General features: G+C 40.3%; 1 protein-coding gene across 1 annotated transcript; it reads left to right on the forward strand.

The window, feature by feature from the left end:
* The first annotated feature begins 11,854 nt into the window (after nucleotides 1–11,854).
* On the forward strand, nucleotides 11,855–21,263 carry LOC143161846 (cytochrome P450 2J2-like). Its single transcript, XM_076341215.1, has 9 exons — nucleotides 11,855–12,025; nucleotides 13,089–13,251; nucleotides 13,784–13,933; nucleotides 15,375–15,535; nucleotides 17,081–17,254; nucleotides 17,485–17,626; nucleotides 18,282–18,469; nucleotides 19,311–19,452; nucleotides 21,085–21,263. Exons 1-9 carry the CDS (start codon nucleotides 11,855–11,857, stop codon nucleotides 21,261–21,263), a joined length of 1,470 nt encoding a protein of 489 aa, XP_076197330.1.
* The last annotated feature ends 53 nt before the right edge of the window (nucleotides 21,264–21,316 follow it).

Below are 21,316 nucleotides of genomic sequence, written 5' to 3' on the forward strand. Positions count from 1 at the left end.
AGTTTGTTGTCAAGCTGTAATAATTCAGAGATGCAAATTAATTCCTAAATTTCCTCCAATTCCCTCTAACTAGCTGAGACACTTCACATGGCAAACTCCTTATCTGCCTATAATGGCGAACAAAGGTGGCACATCAAGCTGGTTTCCCTACAGCAGCTTATTCCCACATCCTAGCAAATGCTAATAGGTCAAAGAATCTCCCTCTGGTTTAACCCCAGAAGCCCCTGGCATTTTATTTCCTCAGCTGGGGCCCCTCTTCTGAACTCAGGGTAGGTTTTTCTAACATACCTCTATGTCACGTAATTACTAGAGACCACAGCCTAAAGGACAGACAGCTCAAGAAAGAGACTTTTAGCCTGGACATCGTTAGATCGCAGGAGCTGCCTTTTAACACAGCTTGCAGCAGCTTGCTGCCCAGCAGCACAACACACTCCACCTCACCTGCATATGTTTAGAGCAGCAGTTCCCAACAGTGGCTGCTCAGGGACTGGCAAGTATAAGGAGGAGCAAGTTTCAGACATTCTAGGAGAACACCAGAAATCCCGAGGAGAGGTTGCAGTGTGCTATCTCAGGGGGTCTGTAACAATTTCAGGAGAACAAGTGCTCTCATTCTCATTTTACAGGTGGAAAAATCCTGGTGGTGGGAGAGGAAGGATAGCATTGCCAGAGATACAGGTCTTCAGAACAACACAGATGTGGGTTCAACAACCCGATGGGCAGCAGTTTACCTTGTGCCCATAACTCCACCTGCAGCAGGAGTCCCGGCAAGGTAATCACACTGAACTCCTCTGCAAACACAACGGCCTTTGCTTTTGTTCTGCCAAAAGCAGACGACTGTCTCCTCCCACAAAGTACTGGAGGACAGGGAGCACAGGCCAACGCTCTTCAGGGATCACCATACTCCTAGATAAAAAAAGCTCTGTTACTTGTTTGGAAGCACAGACTGCCAGCTCCGCTGGCTACTTTTCACGTCAGGTCTAGAGCTGGATGCCTCCTTCAGCAGCCAAGGTTTTCAAACTCCCTGTTGGGACCTAGTTCTTGTCCACTATGAGGCTTTATGCATTAGAGTTTCCGCCTTCTCTCAGTAGCAGGACTCCTGCTCAGCCAGAATTAATGCCAGAGTCTGTAATTCTTTGCTTTATTTTTAATTCACAGCACCTGAAGGAGCACATACAAAGACCTCCTCAACACAAGAAACGACAAACAGGAGCAGTTCTTAGATGATTTCTTGAGTGAAGCTAGTGGAATAGACTGTTCAGGATGTCGGTACCAGGCTGCCTCATGAAGAACAGCACAGACCTTACAGGGATGGGGCTGCACAGTGCTCCCCAAAAGATATTATGTGTTGGCTTCTTTAACTCCATCAGGCAGGGTGAATCTAAATGCCTGCAAAAGGCTGCAGGAGATGAAGAGCTCCATGAGTGCCAACTGCTCACCCAAAAATATACGGAGCCCTGCAGAAAGGACCTGAAAGGGCAATTATTGATCTTAATTGCTGCCCTCCACCACGCCCCCCCTGCTGTCTTGCCCTGCACTTTCTCTGAGGCTCTTGCTACTCGTCAGAGCAGAGATGTCCCTGCGGGCTGTCATTCTCTCTCAAGATTTGCTGTCTAAACAAAACTCAACCCATCCTTGCAACTCCACTTGCATAATCCACTGGTGTTACTTATGAGCTGGCAGAAAGGACATCAGGCACGTTTTGAAAGATGGTTTCACATTTTATTCCCTCATCCGAGTTCTTCAGTAGCATTCAAGGTACCTGTCTCAACCCCTGTTGAGAAGGGTAAGACGACTTCTCTGGAGAAAAAAAACTTACTTCCTCATGCAGGAATTGACCGGGGTTGGACTCCAGAGGTTTCTTCCAGTGCTCAGGAATCAGTCAGGACAGTACATATTTGCAATAACCATACCGTCCTGCAAGAAAAGGAGGAGTTGGTCCGAGGCTGTCTCTTAACCTCTTTCCCTGGCAAAGTCATCCACACAGAGACACACAGAAAAAAACACAGGTTTTATTTACTGCACTGAGCAGAAGGCCACATACCATATTGGCATAGCTGCTTTTCCTTGAATATTCCTTCTCCTCTTTGATTAGTAAACAAGATTGATAATCCCTTCCTGGTTTGCAAGCAGCACTGCAACTAAAGAACATGCTGGTTTTTTCCTTTCATCTTGAATTGCTGCTGGTCAGGCATCACAGGCAGTCGTGATACAAGATTTATAATGCAAAGGGACATACAATCAACAGCTTCATAAAAGTGTTCCGCTGTGTTCTACATACCCAGACACACACAATGACTGTAATTTGACAATGTTCGTTGCCACATCTGGAAGAATTTAAAAAGAAACACCTTGTCTGAAATCACTCACCACTTTCTAGTAACTTCTCAGTTCTGACCAGGTTTCCATTTCTGCAAACACAGCTAAGACTGCATGCTTTGGCCCTGTAGTTCAGTCCATGGAAGTTTTAGTTGCCTAACAGCTGGACGTTTCCTACACCTACACTTTTGTATGGAGGGCATTATTTTCCTCATCCTGCATTTCTGTCCAGGTATGACAGCTGATTTTTTTTTTTTTTTTTATCTGAAGGATTCATGGACACATTTAGCACTGCCAGCTTCTTCCTTCAGTCTTTAGTTCAATTAAGAAACGAGACAAGCAACCAGTATAATGAAAATTTTTCCTTCCAGGTTTTCCAAAATATTCTAAAGCACAACTTCCTTTTAAAAAAAAAAAACAAACGCAAAAAACACCCCCCCGCCCCCCCCCCCCAAAAAAAAATTCTGACAGAATTAATTTCTGCGTCAAAGACATCAGGTCTGACCTATGCCTCTACTTAAATTCCAGTGGATTGCCCTCCCTGTTAGTAGGGAAAGAGGGCTGCTTTTTCGTTCGCCACTTGCCACATTTTGCTATTGCAGATTCAGCAACTATAAGTATTATCTTTTACTAAATAATTGGGTATGGTTAAGTGAGAATCCTTAAGAGTTGAGTGTGTTTTTTGCTTCAATCTCCCCACGCAACAAGGTGCCTATACTGTGGTGCCACCTGGGGGTAAACTCAGATGCAACATCACACATACGCTGCCTCATGCATTCAGCAATGCAACAGGGACCGTTTGGTTAGCCCGCATTTCCATAGTACCTACCCGTAGGTAAGCACCACTGGCATAACTATAGAGAAGTTATAAAGGGTAGCAACTCAGCTTACTGTAACGTGGTTTATCTCTTCCTAACAGGTAATGTTTTCATGAGATGCCATCAGGGAGGGAAGAATGCCATTATTTCTCCCTGCTTTTACAGTCTCTTAAAAATTGATTCTCAGGTCTACAGTACTCAGCATAAAAATTCTTTTAGCCAGTTATAGCAGTCGATCATTTCAGCTAAAGGTAATAATTTCACATGCACCTCATTGCATGGAGAATGTCATAGGCTGCATTAAACCTCACCTGCCTGAGGTTTCCAAGGGTAGGACATGAAGTCAGCTCCCGGGGAAAGCATCTACGCACCGACGGCAATTTCAGGAGCTGTACAGTCAGGAGAGACATGACCAGGAACACGAGAGCCTCACTGACAGAGCAGATCTCTGCTGCTTTACAACAGAGGTCTGACTAGGGCAGCAAGAGCTGTGGGTGTACCGTCTGAAGCTACTTTATTCTGCTCTGAAGCGTTCAATTCTGAAAGAGTTCTTGTCATATCCAGAATTAACAGGTATCTCATGGCCTTCCCTTTTGACCTCCTTTTACCCTTCCAGACTACTAGGAAAGATTACTCACTGGAGCTTATTCAACAAGCTTTTCTCTCCCAACATGCTATGACAATAAGAATCACAGCTGCAATTAAAGAACAAACAGTTTTCCTTCAGGTAATTCAGGAGATAAATTTGTGAGGTGGAGCCACATTGGCTGAGCAAATTTCTTAACAACTAATTGCAAGCACAGGGAAGAAGAGTTCCACATTTAGAGCTGTCTGGGTCTGGAAACAAGTGGAACAGTCACTAGCGTAACATTGTGATGGAAGACAGGCAGGCCTTCCTCAGATACTGAAATATTCCATGTGCAAACTGCACACCCGATACTGTGCTGCAACTTCTACTTAGCTTACCATATCCAGTTGTTTCCATGTCATGTTTTCTTCCACTCCCAGAGCTCTTTTCACTACATATTCTCTGCATTTTTTTAAGTTACCATGGTCTTTGTAGCAAAACCTAATTTTAAGTAAGTGTCTGCAGAGTCCTATACCCGCAGAGGCCTGATCCATGGCAGAAGCCAGTAGATGCTCTTGTTAACAGCTGAAGGTGGTCATTCATACACAAAGCTGAGCTGGTCTACTGTCCCCACAAGCACCAGATTTACACGTGCAAAACAGTAACTGCCTCAACAGCCACGTACAGATTCTCCGAGTTTGAACATGTTGCAGATTTTCCCATGCTCTCTATCTCCCTGCTACTAAAGTCTGCAGCTAATAATCTCTTTCCCCTGTGAAAGAAAGGGTCTGAATCTCTCCTCGATAGTTAGAGGAACCGAAGGCACCTGCTTTGAAACGCATACTTCAGCACGTTACTCATCCAAATAAATCCATAAAAATGACAAGGCACTTTTATCAGTACTCTGCAGTTTTGAGTGTCTTTAAGGGTTTTTTTTCCTCCAAGTTCAACTTGGAAATGCTTCTGGCTTTTGTAACAGATAAATGTCACCATCCCTTTATTCACTATACATTCAGAGAAACCAAGGAGAAGTCAAACCACATTTTTAAAGTTCTACATCCTTTTCTAGGGAATGAACTAGTCACTAAATGAAAAAATTATTGATAGCAACTTGACTGGAGAATATAACAACACTTAACCCATCCAGGTACAACTGCTTGCATTTTTTCATGAGTCTGATATATTGACTCATGTTTAAGTTTGTGATCTTCTATAAAACCTAGATCCCGATCTGCACAGCTTCTGCTTAGACTTACTTTCTTCACTATATAATTAGAAATAATCCACAGTATACAGTTACATTATCCCTAGCCTTACTGAACAGCAGATGAGTTTTTCAGGTCATTTTTTCAGTTCATAGTGCTTGTTTTCATGTCAGCTGTAGATATATAAGCACACTCTTCCACCTATCAAAGAAGTTATTGATGAAACTATTCAATATTACAGGATCCCAGGTTGCAAAACTTCATTTGATACATTCATCTTACCAGTAAGCTTCAAATTTGCTGAGAAAATTAGGTGCAAGAAGGAACATAAACTAAAGCCCTGCAAAGTAGGTAAAAACAGATATAAATGTAATTGTTGAGACTATAATAGCTAGCAGCTCAAGGATTGATGGGAAAAAGAACTGACAAGAAAAGAGTAAAACCTAAAAAGCAGAGAACTGGAAGAGAGCAACTCAGCAACACTGAGAATCAGCTAGATCCAAGGCATGTCAGGGGCTGACATTCCCCCATTTGATGACTGTCTCGTGGGCAGAGACTCATAAAGTGTCTCAAGAGCACTGGTAAGCATTAATGCCTAGCCCAAGAGCACATTAACCACGGCTAGCTACTATATTAGCCAATAGATAATTCCTTTATGGTTTTAAATATTCTGCTGGCAGGGTGTCTCTGTGTATGGTAAAAGGTATCTGCACAAAGGTGATCCAGTGAGGGTAGGTTGCAATGCAAGTGGTCATAAAAGGAGGAAAAAAAAAAATCACTAAGATTTTGAATTGGTTTCATTTTTGTAAGTTTTGAAATAGGATATTTGCAAGATAGTTGTTTCAAACAATTTAAAATTTTCAATATTTAACTTCTTCATTTTCTTTTCACATCAGAGGGAGGAACAATATTCAAATATTTCCCATTTTCCTCCAGGCTTTTCGTTTACTACGTTTCTACTCTGCACCTTTTTCAGACTTTCTGCAGCTATAGCTTACTGCATGTTACACCCAGTAACAGAACAAAAGAAAGGTGGGAGAAAAATAACATTAAGCACAAAACATATTAAAAAAAAAAGCCCGCACACCATACTTGGCTTTTCCTTTCAATTACGTCTAGATGAGCTCCCTCTATCAAAAGGAATACACACAATTACTAGCTTCTCTGAATGCCCTCCGACAATGCAGACCTGTGTCAGCTGCTGTTCAGCTGCGGGGCACTGCCACACTGTTGAAAATGGATTAGATCTTTTCCAATCCTGGGCAATCAGAAACTCTTCAATGTTTCAGCCTAGGTTGCTTCCTGAATAAGAATGCGACTGGGATGAGCATTGTTACCTTCTTTCCAGTCTCGAACGCACAAACAGCTGAACATTTCTCAGCTAGCATTTTAGAACTCAGGGTTGCTGTTTCCCTTTCAGGAAGAAACAGAACTCTAATACCTATTTCAGCAAGTCTTATCTCAGATTTTCTGTTCTGTCCATGACTTCTGACATTCCAAGTGCAACATCTAGGCTACTAGATACTGCTCCGAAAAACTGTCAAAAAGAATGCTGAAGCTGCAAACACTCAAACATTAGGAAATGCCAGAAATAAGACTGTCAGCACAACGTTAATTACTTCTTCCTGACGGCTCAGTGAGAAGAGGGTAACTGACTTGATGTGCTATGGTTTAGCCTATGAAATGCTTGTCTCTCTTCAATTCCTCTGCAGCTGACTGCAGAGCGCTGCCAAGACTATACAGCACTTCACAAAACAGCGACACCGAAAGGGCACAAGACTTTTGTAGCTCCTACACCATTAGGACATACAGTGCCACAGCACCTGTGTAAAGGTCTGCATTGCTTATGCTTAAGTAGCACTGCATTACAAAAAAACAAAACAAAAAGCAATGGAAAAACAAAATATGAGGAATGTTTACAACAGTCACTTTCCTCCCTAGCAGCTAGGGCTCTAGCTTTTGCTAATCCTGCTCTCACTGCGTGTCAGTGATGCACACTGTCTCAGCCTGCTACACCCTCAGAAATATGCCTGAAAATTAATAAATTAATTACAATCCTGTGTTGAGAAAACTTTGGTAAATCTCTCTAAGATTACACATACCATGTTGTTGTGGTTTAACCCCAGCCGGCAACTAAGCCCCACACAGCCGCTCGCCCACCCCCCCCCCCCCAGTGGGATGGGGGAGAGAATCGGAAGGGTAAAAGTGAGAAAACTCATGGGTTGAGATAAAGACGGTTTAATAGGTAAAGCGAAAGCCGCGCACGCAAGCAAAGCAAAACAAGGAATTCATTCACTGCTTCCCATGGGCAGGCAGGTGTTCAGCCATCTCCAGGAAAGCAGGGCTCCATCACGCGTAACGGTTACTTGGGAAGACAAATGCCATCACTCCAAATGTCCCCCCCTTCCTCCTTCTTCCCCCACCTTTATATGCTGAGCATGGCGTCATATGGTGTGGACTATCCCTCTGGTCAGTTGGGGTCAGCTGTCCCGGCTGTGCCCCCTCCTAGACCCCCGTGCACCTCCAGCCTTCTCAGTCGGTAGAGCATGGGAAGCTGGAAAGTCCTTGACTAGTGTAAGCACTGCTTAGCAACAACTAAAACATCGGTGTGTTATCAACATTATTCTCACCCTAAATCCAAAACACAGCACTGTACCAGCTACTAGGAAGGAAATTAACTCTATCCCAGCCGAAACCAGGACACATGGTTTTACTTTGGGATGACTAGGTACCTTATTACCAGCAGGAAGAGTTAGTGATGGATGTTACAATTCATTGTATTGCAGAAGCGATAGTATTTAAATGAATGTGAATTAAGGACCAAAATACAAATAAAATAATGGTGAGATCAAGCAGGTATAGGCAGGTGTTTACAGAGAAGCTTTTTGCAAGCAGGTTGTTTTGGTGAAAATCAGTTTTCCTTGTTCCAATATCTTCATTATATGTGAGCAGCACCTCTCCATGCAAGCCTTGCTCATTCTTATCTGACAAATGCTATTGCTAGAGCTCGCCGGTAGAGATGACAGAGATGTTTAGTCAGCTCAGAAAACCTGCTTTTCTAATGAAGGCTTCAGGCCACAGGAGTGGGAACCAAACGCAGGGGACAGGGAAAGAAGAGAACAGAAACAGTCATAGCTGCCATCTACATCTTGGCTTTCATTAGTCAACCTTAAAGTTCTTTTGAAAAGTGAACGTCAGGGTTGATGAGGCCCAGAGAGATAAAAGCAAGTTCCCGAGAGCCACAGACAAGCTATGAACAATCTAGGAACAGAATTTGAAGTTCCCAAGTCCCATTCCAGTACTTTGTCTATGCAACCTAAACAGCTCATTAATGTTCAGGTCCCAACAACACAGATAGGAGGCAAAAACCTATCTTGTTTATTTATAATGCATGTAAGCAAAGTTCTCTTTTCTTGAACTGAACAGAAACACAGAATAGGAACTTTCTTTGCTCACATGTCCCAGTCTTGTGTTCACTCTAGTTCTCTGCCGTAAGCAACACACTCCCTCTCTCAGTGCTTGCCTAGATGTACTGTGTCTGTGTAATTCTCTTCCCACAGAGAAATTCTGATGCCACTGACCAATTAACAGCTCCTGTTATGAAGCTCTTGAAAGACCGGGGGGTGCAGGGGAGAAAGGAACTGCTAAGCTGAGAAATCCAAATTAGTGTCTCCACTGGGGGGAAAAAAAAAAAAAAAAAAAAAAAAAAGAAAAAGCTGCTTAGTAATTGTCTGCTCTGCTTCACTTGACATCAGGCCAGGCAGCAAGCACACACTACCATGCCAAGCAATACATGCACAGCATGGAACCAGTTGGTGTTTTCTAATACACACTGAGTCTGTCTCTGCAACAGAAAAAAACCCGAGCCCTGATATTTATGGCATAGCAGATGACACACACCCTGGGCAGAGGCGTACCAGGAACCCTTTCCACCCCCAGCACCACATTCATCATTTGTTTGCTTCACACCTCTCTGAACTTGCTGTTCTTTCCCTGTCCTCTGCAGTTGTTGCATTTGCTTCCCACTCCTACTGCCTGAAACCTTCATTACAAAAGCAGATTTCCTCATGTCTTCAAACCAACCAAACTTAACATCTGTCATCTTGACTGGTGAGCTCTTGCAATAGTATTTGTGTCACAGGAGAGTGAGCAAGATTTATGTGAAAAGCTACTGCTCACAAATACTGAAAATACTAAAATAAGGAATATTGAATTCTTCCAGAACAGCTTCCTTGCTTTTCCCTTCCTTGCAAACTTCAGCCTAAGCTTTTCTGAAATAACTTTGCCTCACCATACTTCAGCATGCCCACAGCTCTCACCTAGCAGTGAGTAGGAAAACACACTGCCCACAGCGTCCAAAAGGCCGGGCTCAGACTAAGCCTTTTTGGGCCCAGCCTTACTCAGCAGGACCCAGATTCACCCTGCAGAAAGGTCTAGGAGAGCAGACAACAGGCAGAAGGATAGGGTCACTGCGAAAAGTAGCAAGACCACTCGCATGGGATACGCTGCAACACCGCGATGCAAAGTATGCAGCAAAGAGAGGGCACCTTGCTAGTAGTGGAGTAGCCCCATGTGTTTGAGAAGGCTTTACGTCAAATTAACTAATCATGGTAACAAGAACACAGATTTATGACTGGATAATTTAATCCAAATGGAGTACAATGCCAGACCTATACAGATAAGATCCGCCACCGAGCTCCCCCATGGCTGAAGCGAGACGGCAACACCTAACTACAACACTGATCAGAGGGGCTGCAAGGGCAAGAAACGTCACAGAAAACGGAGACTTCAACACCGCCACCAGGCTGGGCAGACACCACACCGTGCCGCAATGCACAGGCTCAGGCGTTAGAAACTGCCAGGGACTGCTTCAGGGAGCAACCACTTAGGGACCTCAAAGCAAAGCTGCTGCTCGTTCCGTACGGTGGGCGCCAAGCCATCGCCATACAGAAGAGTCCTAGTGTATTTATTTTTATAATAACGCTTTCGGGTTTCTGATTGCTCTAGGGCACAGCCACCTATGGGTTCCACAAAACATTAAGCTGGAAAACAGCAGGGTCACAGAGCATAAATTAATAATCGATGACATGCTCACCAAGCCTGACCACTCAGATTTTAAAAAAGGTTTAATAAAATAAATTTTTAAAAAAGTGGACTGGAGGGACAAGGAGAGTATTTTGTGATTTCACATCTGTCAGCATAGAAGCTCACTAGAATCTGAATACTTCACACTAGGCTCTTTTTTTTCCTTTTTCTTTCCTTTTTTAAGTTTCATCATAATCGCCATTACTAATAGGTAATTTCAAGGCTCAACTTATCTTAATTCTGGTAATTTTGAAGTGTATAAATCATACCCTCATTGATGGCATGCGTGCATCAACAGCTTTCAGTGGTCTTTTATTGTTGCAAAACTTGCAAACTTGGCAAATGATTCTGTGCACAAACAATAAGAAACAGAATAGCGCTCGCTTCCCTTTTAACCAGACAGGGCTGGCCGGAGGAAAAGGGGGGAAAAACATACAAAGAAATGAAGTTCTGATGCACACAAGCAGCAAGTCAAGTTAGTTAGATAATTTCATCAGGTAACTCATTTTAAAGTCTCAAATAGCATCGAAACCTGAAAAATTGGGTGGATAAATGACTGCTCAGTAGCGTAACTCAGTAACACTGCAATTTTTGACAAACATAAGAATTATCCTGGAACCATCAGAATTGGCTGATAAAACCATAAAAGGTATTTAATTTCAAATTGCTTCTCTCAGTTTTTTGTTTAACTCTTCAAGTGTAAGATTCATAGAACCATGCTGCTGAAAATGATGCTCCTTAACCTTTTCTGTTTCCACTTCTCTGCCCAAAAAACTAAACAAACAGATAAAAAAAAGCACTCAGGCACGCTCCTTGCCCTCTGATGGCTCCTCCGCTTCCACACTTTCTGGAAAGCATCTGCACATGCAGCCCACTACAGCAGAAGAGCTGCATGATGCTGCACAGAGGAGCCAAGTGGTGGCTGCTCAGAAAGGAAAGCAAGCAAATGCTGCAAGGTCGCTGCTCGTCTGCAGCCCCCTGAAACTGCCCTATATTTCATGTTTGAATCTGAAATTATTGAAATCCACTAAAGCAAAACAATTTTGCCTCTTTCTTCAGTTTATTTGTTCTTTTTCACAGATAAAATAGAACCTGTGCATTTTTTCAGCTCCAAAATTTCACCAGGAAATTTTAATCCTTATCATAAAAAAAACCAAATAAAATAAAATTTAGAAAACACCATGCAATCCACTGGACAGCACAATAATCTCTCAATTGTGTTCCGCGTAATACCATAACTTAACCTAGAATATGATAAAAGGGGAAAGTACATATTCTCCTAATACTTAAATTACACCTTTTTTTTTTTTTTTTAAGATATGAATTTAGCTTTATACTGCATGAATTAAATTCTTTTTCATCTCAGAGACCATATCCTAACAGACAGGTATTGTGTAGATGTTTCTTCTTCTATAAAAGAAACCTCATAATATTTGTAGTATTTCAGGAGAGTAATAAGTAATGCATCCTTGGTATTTTAATGTTTAACTACAGGAAACTGCATGAGGTGTTACCGTTATGCAAGACACTTGATATCCTTGCATAACTGTTCAATAATTAGCATTTTGACCCAGTATCAATACTAAGAAGGAAACAAAATTCTAAGTGAAAAAAGAGATCACAATTACAGATCATAAAAGAGAGTAGGTGTGGCTTGGCTAACTGCAAAGGATCACATATTTCAGTCTTCTAAGGTCTTCAGCTTGGGAAAACTCTAGATTGTCGGGGGGGGGGGGGGAGAGAGAGAGAGAGAGAGATGGCTAAAGCAGACATATACTCTTTAGAAAGAGTTTGACTTCAGTAGAAGTCATATGCAAAAAAAAAAAACCCAAAAAACAGTGAGAAGCTGCAATTTTGATAACATGTTGGGGATTGCTGAGTTTTTTACAGCTCTAGTAGTATGTCTCCTGATTTTGCAGTTCCTAAAGCTGCACTGGATGCGTACCCAGCTTCCTCCAGGACCAGTTCCCCTCCCCATCATCGGAAATTTGTGGCTGCTGGACTTCAAACTTCGTCGAGAAACTCTCACTAAGGTATTTATTTATCTCTATGGTTGAAAATCAGTCTGAATCTATTTTAACTTAAATTGTACATTGCATAGGAACAGTATAAACTTGGAGTTACTTTTTTTAAACCTCAAGCTAGATTATCAGCCAATTTCAAAGAATCCAAGGACCCTGGCATTATGGAAAATATTTCTGAGTAATAAACACCATAATTGCTTTACTCCTTATTTTCTTTCTCTTTTGGAGACAGTAACATCCACGCATAACATTATCACAAGCACTGTCAATACCGTGAGAGTCCATTGACAGTTTCATTCTCTTATTTCTATGTTGATCTCCAGCCCGGTAAACCACTTTGTAGAACTTCCTTTGCCTGACTCCAAAGTCACTGGAACATCTCCAGGCCACAAGTGGTCTGATCGTCATTAGAAGACCAAACATATACTCTAAACTGACTTTTTTTTCTTATTTGTACAGCAAAAAGATTTATTGTGTTCAGTAAACAGATTATTGCTAGAACAAAGTAGGAAAATTTGACTGCTGTTATGTTCTCAGCATGATTCCTTTATAAACCAATCAAAACTATTAAAAAAAGTAAGAAACTTGCTTCAAACTTTTAAGGAAAAATACAGGCATGATCTGAGGAAAGACAATAGAGAAAAATAAGAAAAATCACATGGAAGCTATAGGAAAGAATGCAAAGACATTTCTTTGCTGTCTTCAGAAGTTAGAGGCAAGAAAATACGGTAATTTTGGTTCATTAATAAAATAAACCAAAAAGCTCTGGGATTTTGCCTGTATTCGTTTGTTCTTTGATTCTGAGCTGACAGAGACGACCTCTGTTTCTTTTTCTGTGAAATTTTCAGAGGTGGTCTTCTGAGAGATGTCCTTACTATCTATTCCATAAAGTACGATTATCTTCTGTTCCCAAAGCACGTTACAACAGAAGGCCAAATTTTTCTGAAACCCATAATTCAGTTCCATGTTGGCAAATGTGTTTAGTTACAACTACAGAAAACTCTTAAAATGAGTATTTGAGTGTATGCATTCCCTGGTTTACATTTATTATTTACTGTTATTAACTCTTCAGTTAACCAACACCTATGGAAATATCTACACACTGTGGATGGGACAGACACCTATGGTTGTACTAAACGGATACAGAGCAGTAAAAGATGGCATCGTCACCCATTCAGAGGAAGTTTCCGGAAGGCCTCTCACCCCATTCTACAGGGATATGATGGGCGAGAAAGGTACAAGATGTTACACCATACTGAAATACGAACAAGACGTAAAGACGACAGATGCTTTCCTACTGTCCTGGTTAAACCACGACACCTACATATACACACATACATGAGTTACTGCTAAACGAGTACGTAACTGGGCTTACGTAGCAGAAAGGTTCCATGCAGAGCTAGCATATTAAGAAAAGGAAAAAACAAAAATTTCTCCTCTTATAGAGCATACTACTGACTTTTTTTCTTCCCAATAGATTCAAAGTATCACTTCTAAAACAGAAGACTGTTCATGTAGAAGACATCTATAGACAAAGCTGTTCTGTCCTTACAAAAACCCACTACCACTCAGTTTCCAAGGTCACATTTATAAGCAGCTGTATAGCTGGGAGTCATAAAAACCTATCTTAGAGACCAAAAGTCAGCATCTGAAATCACGGTATCTTCTTTGTTAGTGAAATATAACCTAACCTAAATCAAATTTTGCCTCCTGCAGTGAAAGGATTTCCCTTCCCAGCAATGAAATAAATGCTTCTGTGCTCTTCAGGTATTTTTCTGACAAGCGGGCACACCTGGAAGCAACAGAGACGCTTTGGCATGACAATTATAAGAAGCCTGGCACTCGGCAAGAACAATTTGGAGCACCAAATTCAAGCAGAGGCCCGTCACCTTGTGGACATCTTTGCAAACACAAAAGGTAAATTCACTAGAAGAAGAACACTTAGAGCTTTTTCTGAAATGTAGTAGATTAGGGGATTAAAAGTTTTACAATACATTTTTACAAGTAATATAGATATTTTTCATATTAGTGGTACTTCTACTGGCTTCTTAATTGCATTCTTCGCAAAAAATGTTTTGTCTGCACAGCGGGCAATATGAAATTGTTTTTTGAAATAAGGATAGTAGAAAAATGTTTATTATCAACACAGTCTTGGGGACAGCTGGTAACAATTCTTACATTCGAGGAGTATAGAAAAACCCTACGTTCCTCTCCATAAAATACACAATTTGTGACCTGCTGCGAGTCGTTCTAGGACAGCAGGCCTTTATGAATTGGCAGAGAAAGAACCCCAACACAAGGAATGTATCATTCAGTTGTCCAACAAACCTTCTTTTTAAGGTTTGGATGAAATAGAAACCAATAGAATTTTAGCAAGATGCCAGAATAAAGCAATTAAATATAAATATTCTGAACGGCCAAATCCCTCACCCACATCGTGTTCCATACCGATGTGCAAACACGGGGAAGTTGCCTAAGGTCTCCCTCCAACTCCCCTTGCACTAGACACAGCAAAATGGCCCATCTCTCTTCTGACAGCAACACATTCACAGATCTTTAAAATGTAAGAGATGAACAAACCATCGACCCTGAGTCCCTGTACAGCCCAAATCTTTACCTTCCATGCAAACCTTCCTCAATTTTAAACTCAATAACTGTATTTACTCTTTCCAAGAAGGACTACAAGCATTGGACTGAAGTCAGAGATGCATAATCCACCATTTTCCATAGTAGTATAATTCAAAGGTTGCCCTGGCCATTGAAATGTGTAGTTAATTTAATTTTTTCTGGATTTAACCCTTGTTAATGGGAGCTGTTTTCCATTCCAATATGCGAGTTTTGCCTTTTCAGTCTGTGGGGAAAAAAAAATATATATATAGTTGAATTGTTAAGCTGTACTTGAAAACCAAAAGGAGACAAGTCATTTCAACATGACTAAAAAATTAAAACTTTAATTTTTTTTTCCCCTGTTTTCTGGAGGGGATTTTTTTTGTTTTGTTTTTTAATTGCCAAACTTAAATATCTGCCTCCAGATTTGAAGGCATATGTTCTAATTAATTGCTTATGTTTTCACACAACCCAGACCGCAAGTCAAAAAGGGGACGAGACCTAATGTTTGTCTTCTCAAAACTGATAATCACTGTATTTTACAAGAGTAAAAAGCAGATTGAAAATAAAGATTCCCTGCACTTACAATCCATACAGTTAGTTTGTATTAAACTAGAGTTTACTTGTGTGAAATTTATCTCAAAGTAGTCTAATCTACTATTATTTTTACCATTAAAAAAAAAAAAAGTCTTCCTCATTCTTCTCACTGTAGTCTATTCAGAAATATTCATGGTACCTCCTATATTCACAGGCAAACCTTTCGACCCCCACACTTTGATTGTCCATGCTATTGCAAATATAATTTGTGCTGTTGTTTTTGGTCATCGCTTCCCCAGTGAGGATGAATCTTTCAGCAAGCTTATCAAAGCTGTTTATTTTGTGATCTACTTTCAAGCTACTGTCTGGGGCAGGGTAAGAATCTAATTTTCTTGTTCTTATTCCTTAAAGTGCATTGCACTTCACAAGTCAAAACAAACAAATTCAAAGTCAGTAACTATCATTCCCAAACATTTCCATACCATTATTCTGCGAGCCATTGTGCAGTAATAAATTAATACATACTTTGTACATGTCATTACCCGCCTTCTATTCCTTCTTTATGTCAGCAAATCACGTGTCCTAAAATTTAAATTCTAGATCATCACTGGTTTTCACAGATTTCCAAAATATATAACGTATTTCAAATGAGTAATCATTTGCAGAGTACTGTGTACGTAAGATTCTTAAATATTAAAATGAAAGCAACTTTTAAAATTTAATTTTCATTTAGTCTTGAGAATACAGAAGTGCAGTTAATAAGAACTAAGCCTTTAAAGTCCTATTCTTTTGAGAAGGTATCTTGCTTCTCAAATAATTAATATTACCACCAAGATCTGAGTTATTCTGAACTTCCTGTAAGATACAGGTGACAATCTCATCACATCAGGAAGAATATTTTTAAGTTCTTGAAAGGCGAGCTATTGCAGATTTTGGCACACTTGCATTGTATAACACTATCAGGTTCTCCAACACTTCCATACGGAGATGCCTTTTAAAAAAAAAACAAACTCAGAATAAAAATCAAGGTTGAGAAAATCTGCTTGTGAGCCAGATTCAGCCCTCAATTACTCCAATTCACGCATTTTCAGAAGCTCCTGTTGCATTATTAGGTATGCATCCAAAAAGAAAAATATGATCATTCTCCTGCTCTCCTGTGACCTGATATCCACTATTACACAATGTTGACATTTTAGTCAGCTGATGGGGATGGAGAAGTCTGCACTGGCCAATAGATTCCTAATCACAGGCCATAAATAAAACAAAGGCTCTGCCAGTAGTCCTAGAGACTGAAGGCCATTCACAAAACATACACAACACAAAGAAATGAAAATAATTATTTTTCCCCTCAACAAAGACACGTGCCAGTTTCTCCTGAAGGAAGGCCTTCTGAGACTGGGAGATCAAGTCAGCTTCTATACCTTTTCAGTCTTCAACCTATCTATTAAGGTTAGAAAGTGTGGTTATTGAATATTGACAACTTGATCATAACAGTTTAGACTGCTGCACATTACTAATAGCCCATTAACAAATATCAAACAAGTTTTCCACAATGCCAGTTCACTTAGAGGGCAACATAAAGGTTTCATAATCCCCCTTAGAAATGTAGAATAACTTACATTGGAAGGGACCTCTGCACATGAGCTAATCCAACTCCGTGCTCAAAGCAGACCTAATTAGATTAGGTTGTATAGGAACTTGCCTGGTCAAGTCTTGAAGTCTCCAAGGATGGAGATTTCACACAGAGTCTCTGGAAAACCTCTTCCCAGTATTTAATCTCTCGCTGACTTGTGTCTATTGCCTCTCATCCTAATTAGGAGCCCATGTGTTGCAGCGACTTCACAGAGTTATCAGGAAATCAGAATCAGGTTCTCAATTTAAAGGAGCTCACGTTTCTTCCTTTTTGTTTAAAATCAACAGATGTACGATGCTTTCCCATGGCTTATGCGCCGTCTCCCAGGACCTCATCAGAAAGTGTTTGCGTACAATGACTTCATGCACAATTTAGTTATGAAGGAGGTCCAGGCTCATGAGAGACAGAACGCAGGTGATCCACAGGATCTCATTGACTTCTACCTAGCTCAAATAACAAAAGTAAGTATCTGTTTATCACACTATCCCCGCCTTGGCCTCAATGCCTACTACAAATACTTGCTGTTCAAGTAACTGTTACGGAATTTTTATATGCATACTTTATTTGTTTAGCACTGAAGATTTCTGTTTTGGTGGGCTGCTCACTGTTTTCATCAATGACAGTTTCTATGTGACCGATGAAATGTCTGAAATTATCCAATTCATAGTCTTCTTGTGAATGTGCCCTACAGACCAAAGATGACCCTACTTCCACGTTTAATAAAGACAATATGGTTCAGACTGTGGTTGATCTTCTGCTGGGAGGGACAGAAACAACAAGTACCACCCTTCTCTGGGCACTGCTCTATATGGTACAATATCCAGACATACAAGGTGAGCAAAAGCATTAGAGAACTGCATTCAACATTACATCATAATGAACATCATTAAAGTATAAGTATTAGCTCAATCACTTGCAATACATCAAAATAACCCTTAACAATGAATATGAATGGTGGTACATCAACAATTGAGATCTAGAAAATGAAAGTTTAATAAATGAAACAAACATGCTTTCCCCACCAGTTCACTAAGAAGCAACACTAGCAGAAATTAGTAGCAGCCACGGTTTTATCTCGCTAGAAGGCGATGGCAAAGACAGAGTAACAAGCTAAAGACATTTCGTATGCAACCTAGTCTCTTCCTAACCTTCAAAGTGGAAAAGCTTTAAAAAGATACCTGGTCTGATGTGTATTTATAAACGTAACAGAAGTTACACCTGTAATTTCAAATTTTAATCCTTTTTTTGAAACATAGAACTGTATTATCCTCATCACCAAGTGGGATATGTCTTAAATGAGAGATCATCTCGTGCTTTGGGGATATGCACTTTCTCGATCAACTGAAACCAACTCAGCAGTCAAACCACATGCCAATGCGTTTCATAGCAACATAATTTCTTCCCCCCCCCAAGTCCTGGACCGTACTCGTACAGAAATCTGCTGGAAAAAAAGAGGGAAGAAGTTAAAATATTTTCATTTCTCTGCAGAAAAGGTTCAAAGAGAGATAGAGGCTGTTCTGGAACCCTCCCATCTCATCAGCTATGAAGACCGTAAAAAACTGCCATATACAAATGCTGTGATTCATGAGGCTTTGCGGTACAGCAACGTTACTTCTGTTGGGGTCCCTCGACAATGTGTGAGGAATACAACTTTGCTGGGCTTTCACATTAAAAAGGTACAGAGTATACCTCCATGTTTCTTAAAGCTCTGAGCTATTAATATTTAGTATTTATATGACATTAGCTTCTACAGTTCCTAACTTTGCATAGAGGGCATGCTGTAGCATGTCACAGACATGAAACAAGGCTGAGTGTTCTGAACCAGGGCTAAGTCTACATTAGCAGATGCAGAAGGAAGCCTGGGAAAAGGCTAACAGCACAAGTAGCAAACAAACATAAGGAAAACCAAAGTCTTTCTTCCCACTAGCCAAATACGGATGACGTCTGGGCATCAAAGCAGAACATGATGAAGAAATGAGGTTTAATGATTGTCAAGCCAGCTAACTTTCACCCATAAGGGAGCAGCGTGGAGCAATCTATAGTCATCCCTGATGACACACACACACAAAAACCACATGCTTAAGATGATGGCAGCTCAGTACAGCAACAGATCTGACAGTCACATTGGCATGATATAAATGTCCCAAATACATTAAGCATAAAAGTGATGTGATGGAGTTGAAAGATCCAGTGAAGAGTACAAAAAAACAAAAAGGAAGGTGTTATGATTAGTCTGGCAAGTACGTAAAACAAGCCAAGCTCCACTCTAGCTTAGACATGAAGACACTTCAGTAGTCCTGACATAAGATAACTTACACAAAGGCAAACACGTAACACGTTATGACAAACAGAAGATACAAGGGTTTGTCATGCCTGGATGCGCACAGGAGAAGACCAAGTCGAATCCAAACACTGGGCTGCAGACGCAGGATGGCATATTACCTATTAGAGAGAAGGGAAGTCCAAAAAAGAGAATCAATCGCACATGGAAAATATAATCTCTGCTGCTTCTTGCAGGGCACGCTTGTATTGCCAAATCTGCACTCCGTGGTGTATGACTCTGAGCATTGGGCGACCCCTTGGAAGTTCAACCCAAACCATTTTCTTGATTTGGATGGCAACTTTGTGAACAAAGAGGCATTCTTACCTTTCTCAGCAGGTAATGCCCTGACGTTTGAATATTCCTGTTCACTCTGCCTTGTAGCAAGACTAAAAACACCATTTCTAAATTCTAAAATTTTAAAAACATACTTTTATAAAAATGTATTTGACACAAAGATTTAAAGTCAGGCGTTCTACTGTAAGAGCCACAAATATTGTCTTGCATTTTATTTTTTTTATACATTCAAACAGAGGATGAGTATGGCTAAGAGACATAATGCTATCTCCTTGGTATATGTAAGGTTCCTACTATAAGGGTATCCGAGCTCCTTAGTCCCTAATGTATTAATTCCTGATAACACCCTCAAATCAGAAAATCAATTTATTCTCACCTTACAAACAGGGAACCCAAAGACAAAAGTAATATAATTTATCAAAATATACAGAGAAAATCTGTGATAAAGCAGGAAACCAAACCTCAGTCTCCCAAATCCTACAGTAATAGTCTAGCAACAGGTTCTCTTATCTCCAGAAAACTAGCAAAATCCAGTCTTTTCAGTAGAATATTATTAGTCAACCAAAAAAAAATTCTAACTTTTCAAAAGCATATTATGATGTACAACTTACCTAATTTACAATGCAAAACGCAGTGATACAAAGACATGGGAGAAAAAAAAGTGAAAAGCAGTACAAAACATAACTTGGAGAGCTTCTCTAGACTACCAGTTTCTCCAGTAATCAGATTATGAAGAAAAGTAGCACAAAACAGGCAGCTCGTGTTATTTACTGAAAATTAATATATAAAAATTTAGCAATAAAACCACTGGAAAACAGCTAAGGTTTTTTTATGTTACTATGACAGATTATACTGTTATACATTTGTTGTAGATAAAAAGCAAATAGTATACTAACATACAAAGCAGTCAGATTAAACAGTAAATCCAGATTTTAAAACCATTTGCCAAAATTGCCTGTAAATCCTAAAATCATATTTGCAAACCAGGTACTTAACATCTTAACTCCTTTACTCACCAACCGTCCACTAGCTTACATGAATCGACAACTAATTTAGGCTACCATTTCAACCCAGGTATGGGAAATTTTTTTTTTTTTAACTTGCTTTGGTTGTTTTCTGTTTCTATAGTCTGAGCATTTATATATCCTGAATCTTTTTTTTTTTTCAGTCTGGAATATATAGATATCCTGAAATACACTGTGAAAACAGTATGTCAAAATGAGTCACGCCAAGTCTATAAATCACTGCACATGCCCACGTTTCATTCCCTTAGCTTACACACCTGCTCCTGGAGAGCGTTAGAGAGAGGATACTGGGCTACAAGGACCCAATATAGCCGCCTTAATTTCTATTGAAGAAAGGTTGATTACATCCTTCTACTTAGCTTCAGAATTGAATCCCACAATGCTCCAGTCCTCCCTCCTCAACAACCAAAGACAAGACTCTGAAGTATATACATGACGCCTTTTAAAATCTGGCCTTCTCTTAACCAAGAAGCAATTCATGGTTCTCACAGAACAAGAAGCAACAATGAAAAGGAAGATCTCATACATGCTCCAGGGAAAATAATTATCTTACATTAACAGAATTTATGGAACTCAGTAGAATTTTGTTTGAAGTTCTTTTTCAGAACTTAGCTTTATACCACTAACTCTTTCTCCCTTTCTTCTGCAGGGCACCGTGTATGTTTGGGGGAACAGATGGCACGTGTTGAACTGTTCATCATCTTCACCAACCTGCTTCGGGCATTCACATTCCAGCTCCCTGAAGGAGTAAGGGAAATCAATTTGGAGTACATTTTGGGTGCAATACTGCAGCCACATCCATATAAACTCTGTGCTATTCCACGTTAGACTGCAACATACTATAATGCAGAGGGACTTCAACCAGGCAATAATTGGGAGAT

Source organism: Aptenodytes patagonicus, chromosome 6, assembly GCF_965638725.1.
Source record: "Aptenodytes patagonicus chromosome 6, bAptPat1.pri.cur, whole genome shotgun sequence".
NCBI lineage: Eukaryota > Metazoa > Chordata > Aves > Sphenisciformes > Spheniscidae > Aptenodytes > Aptenodytes patagonicus.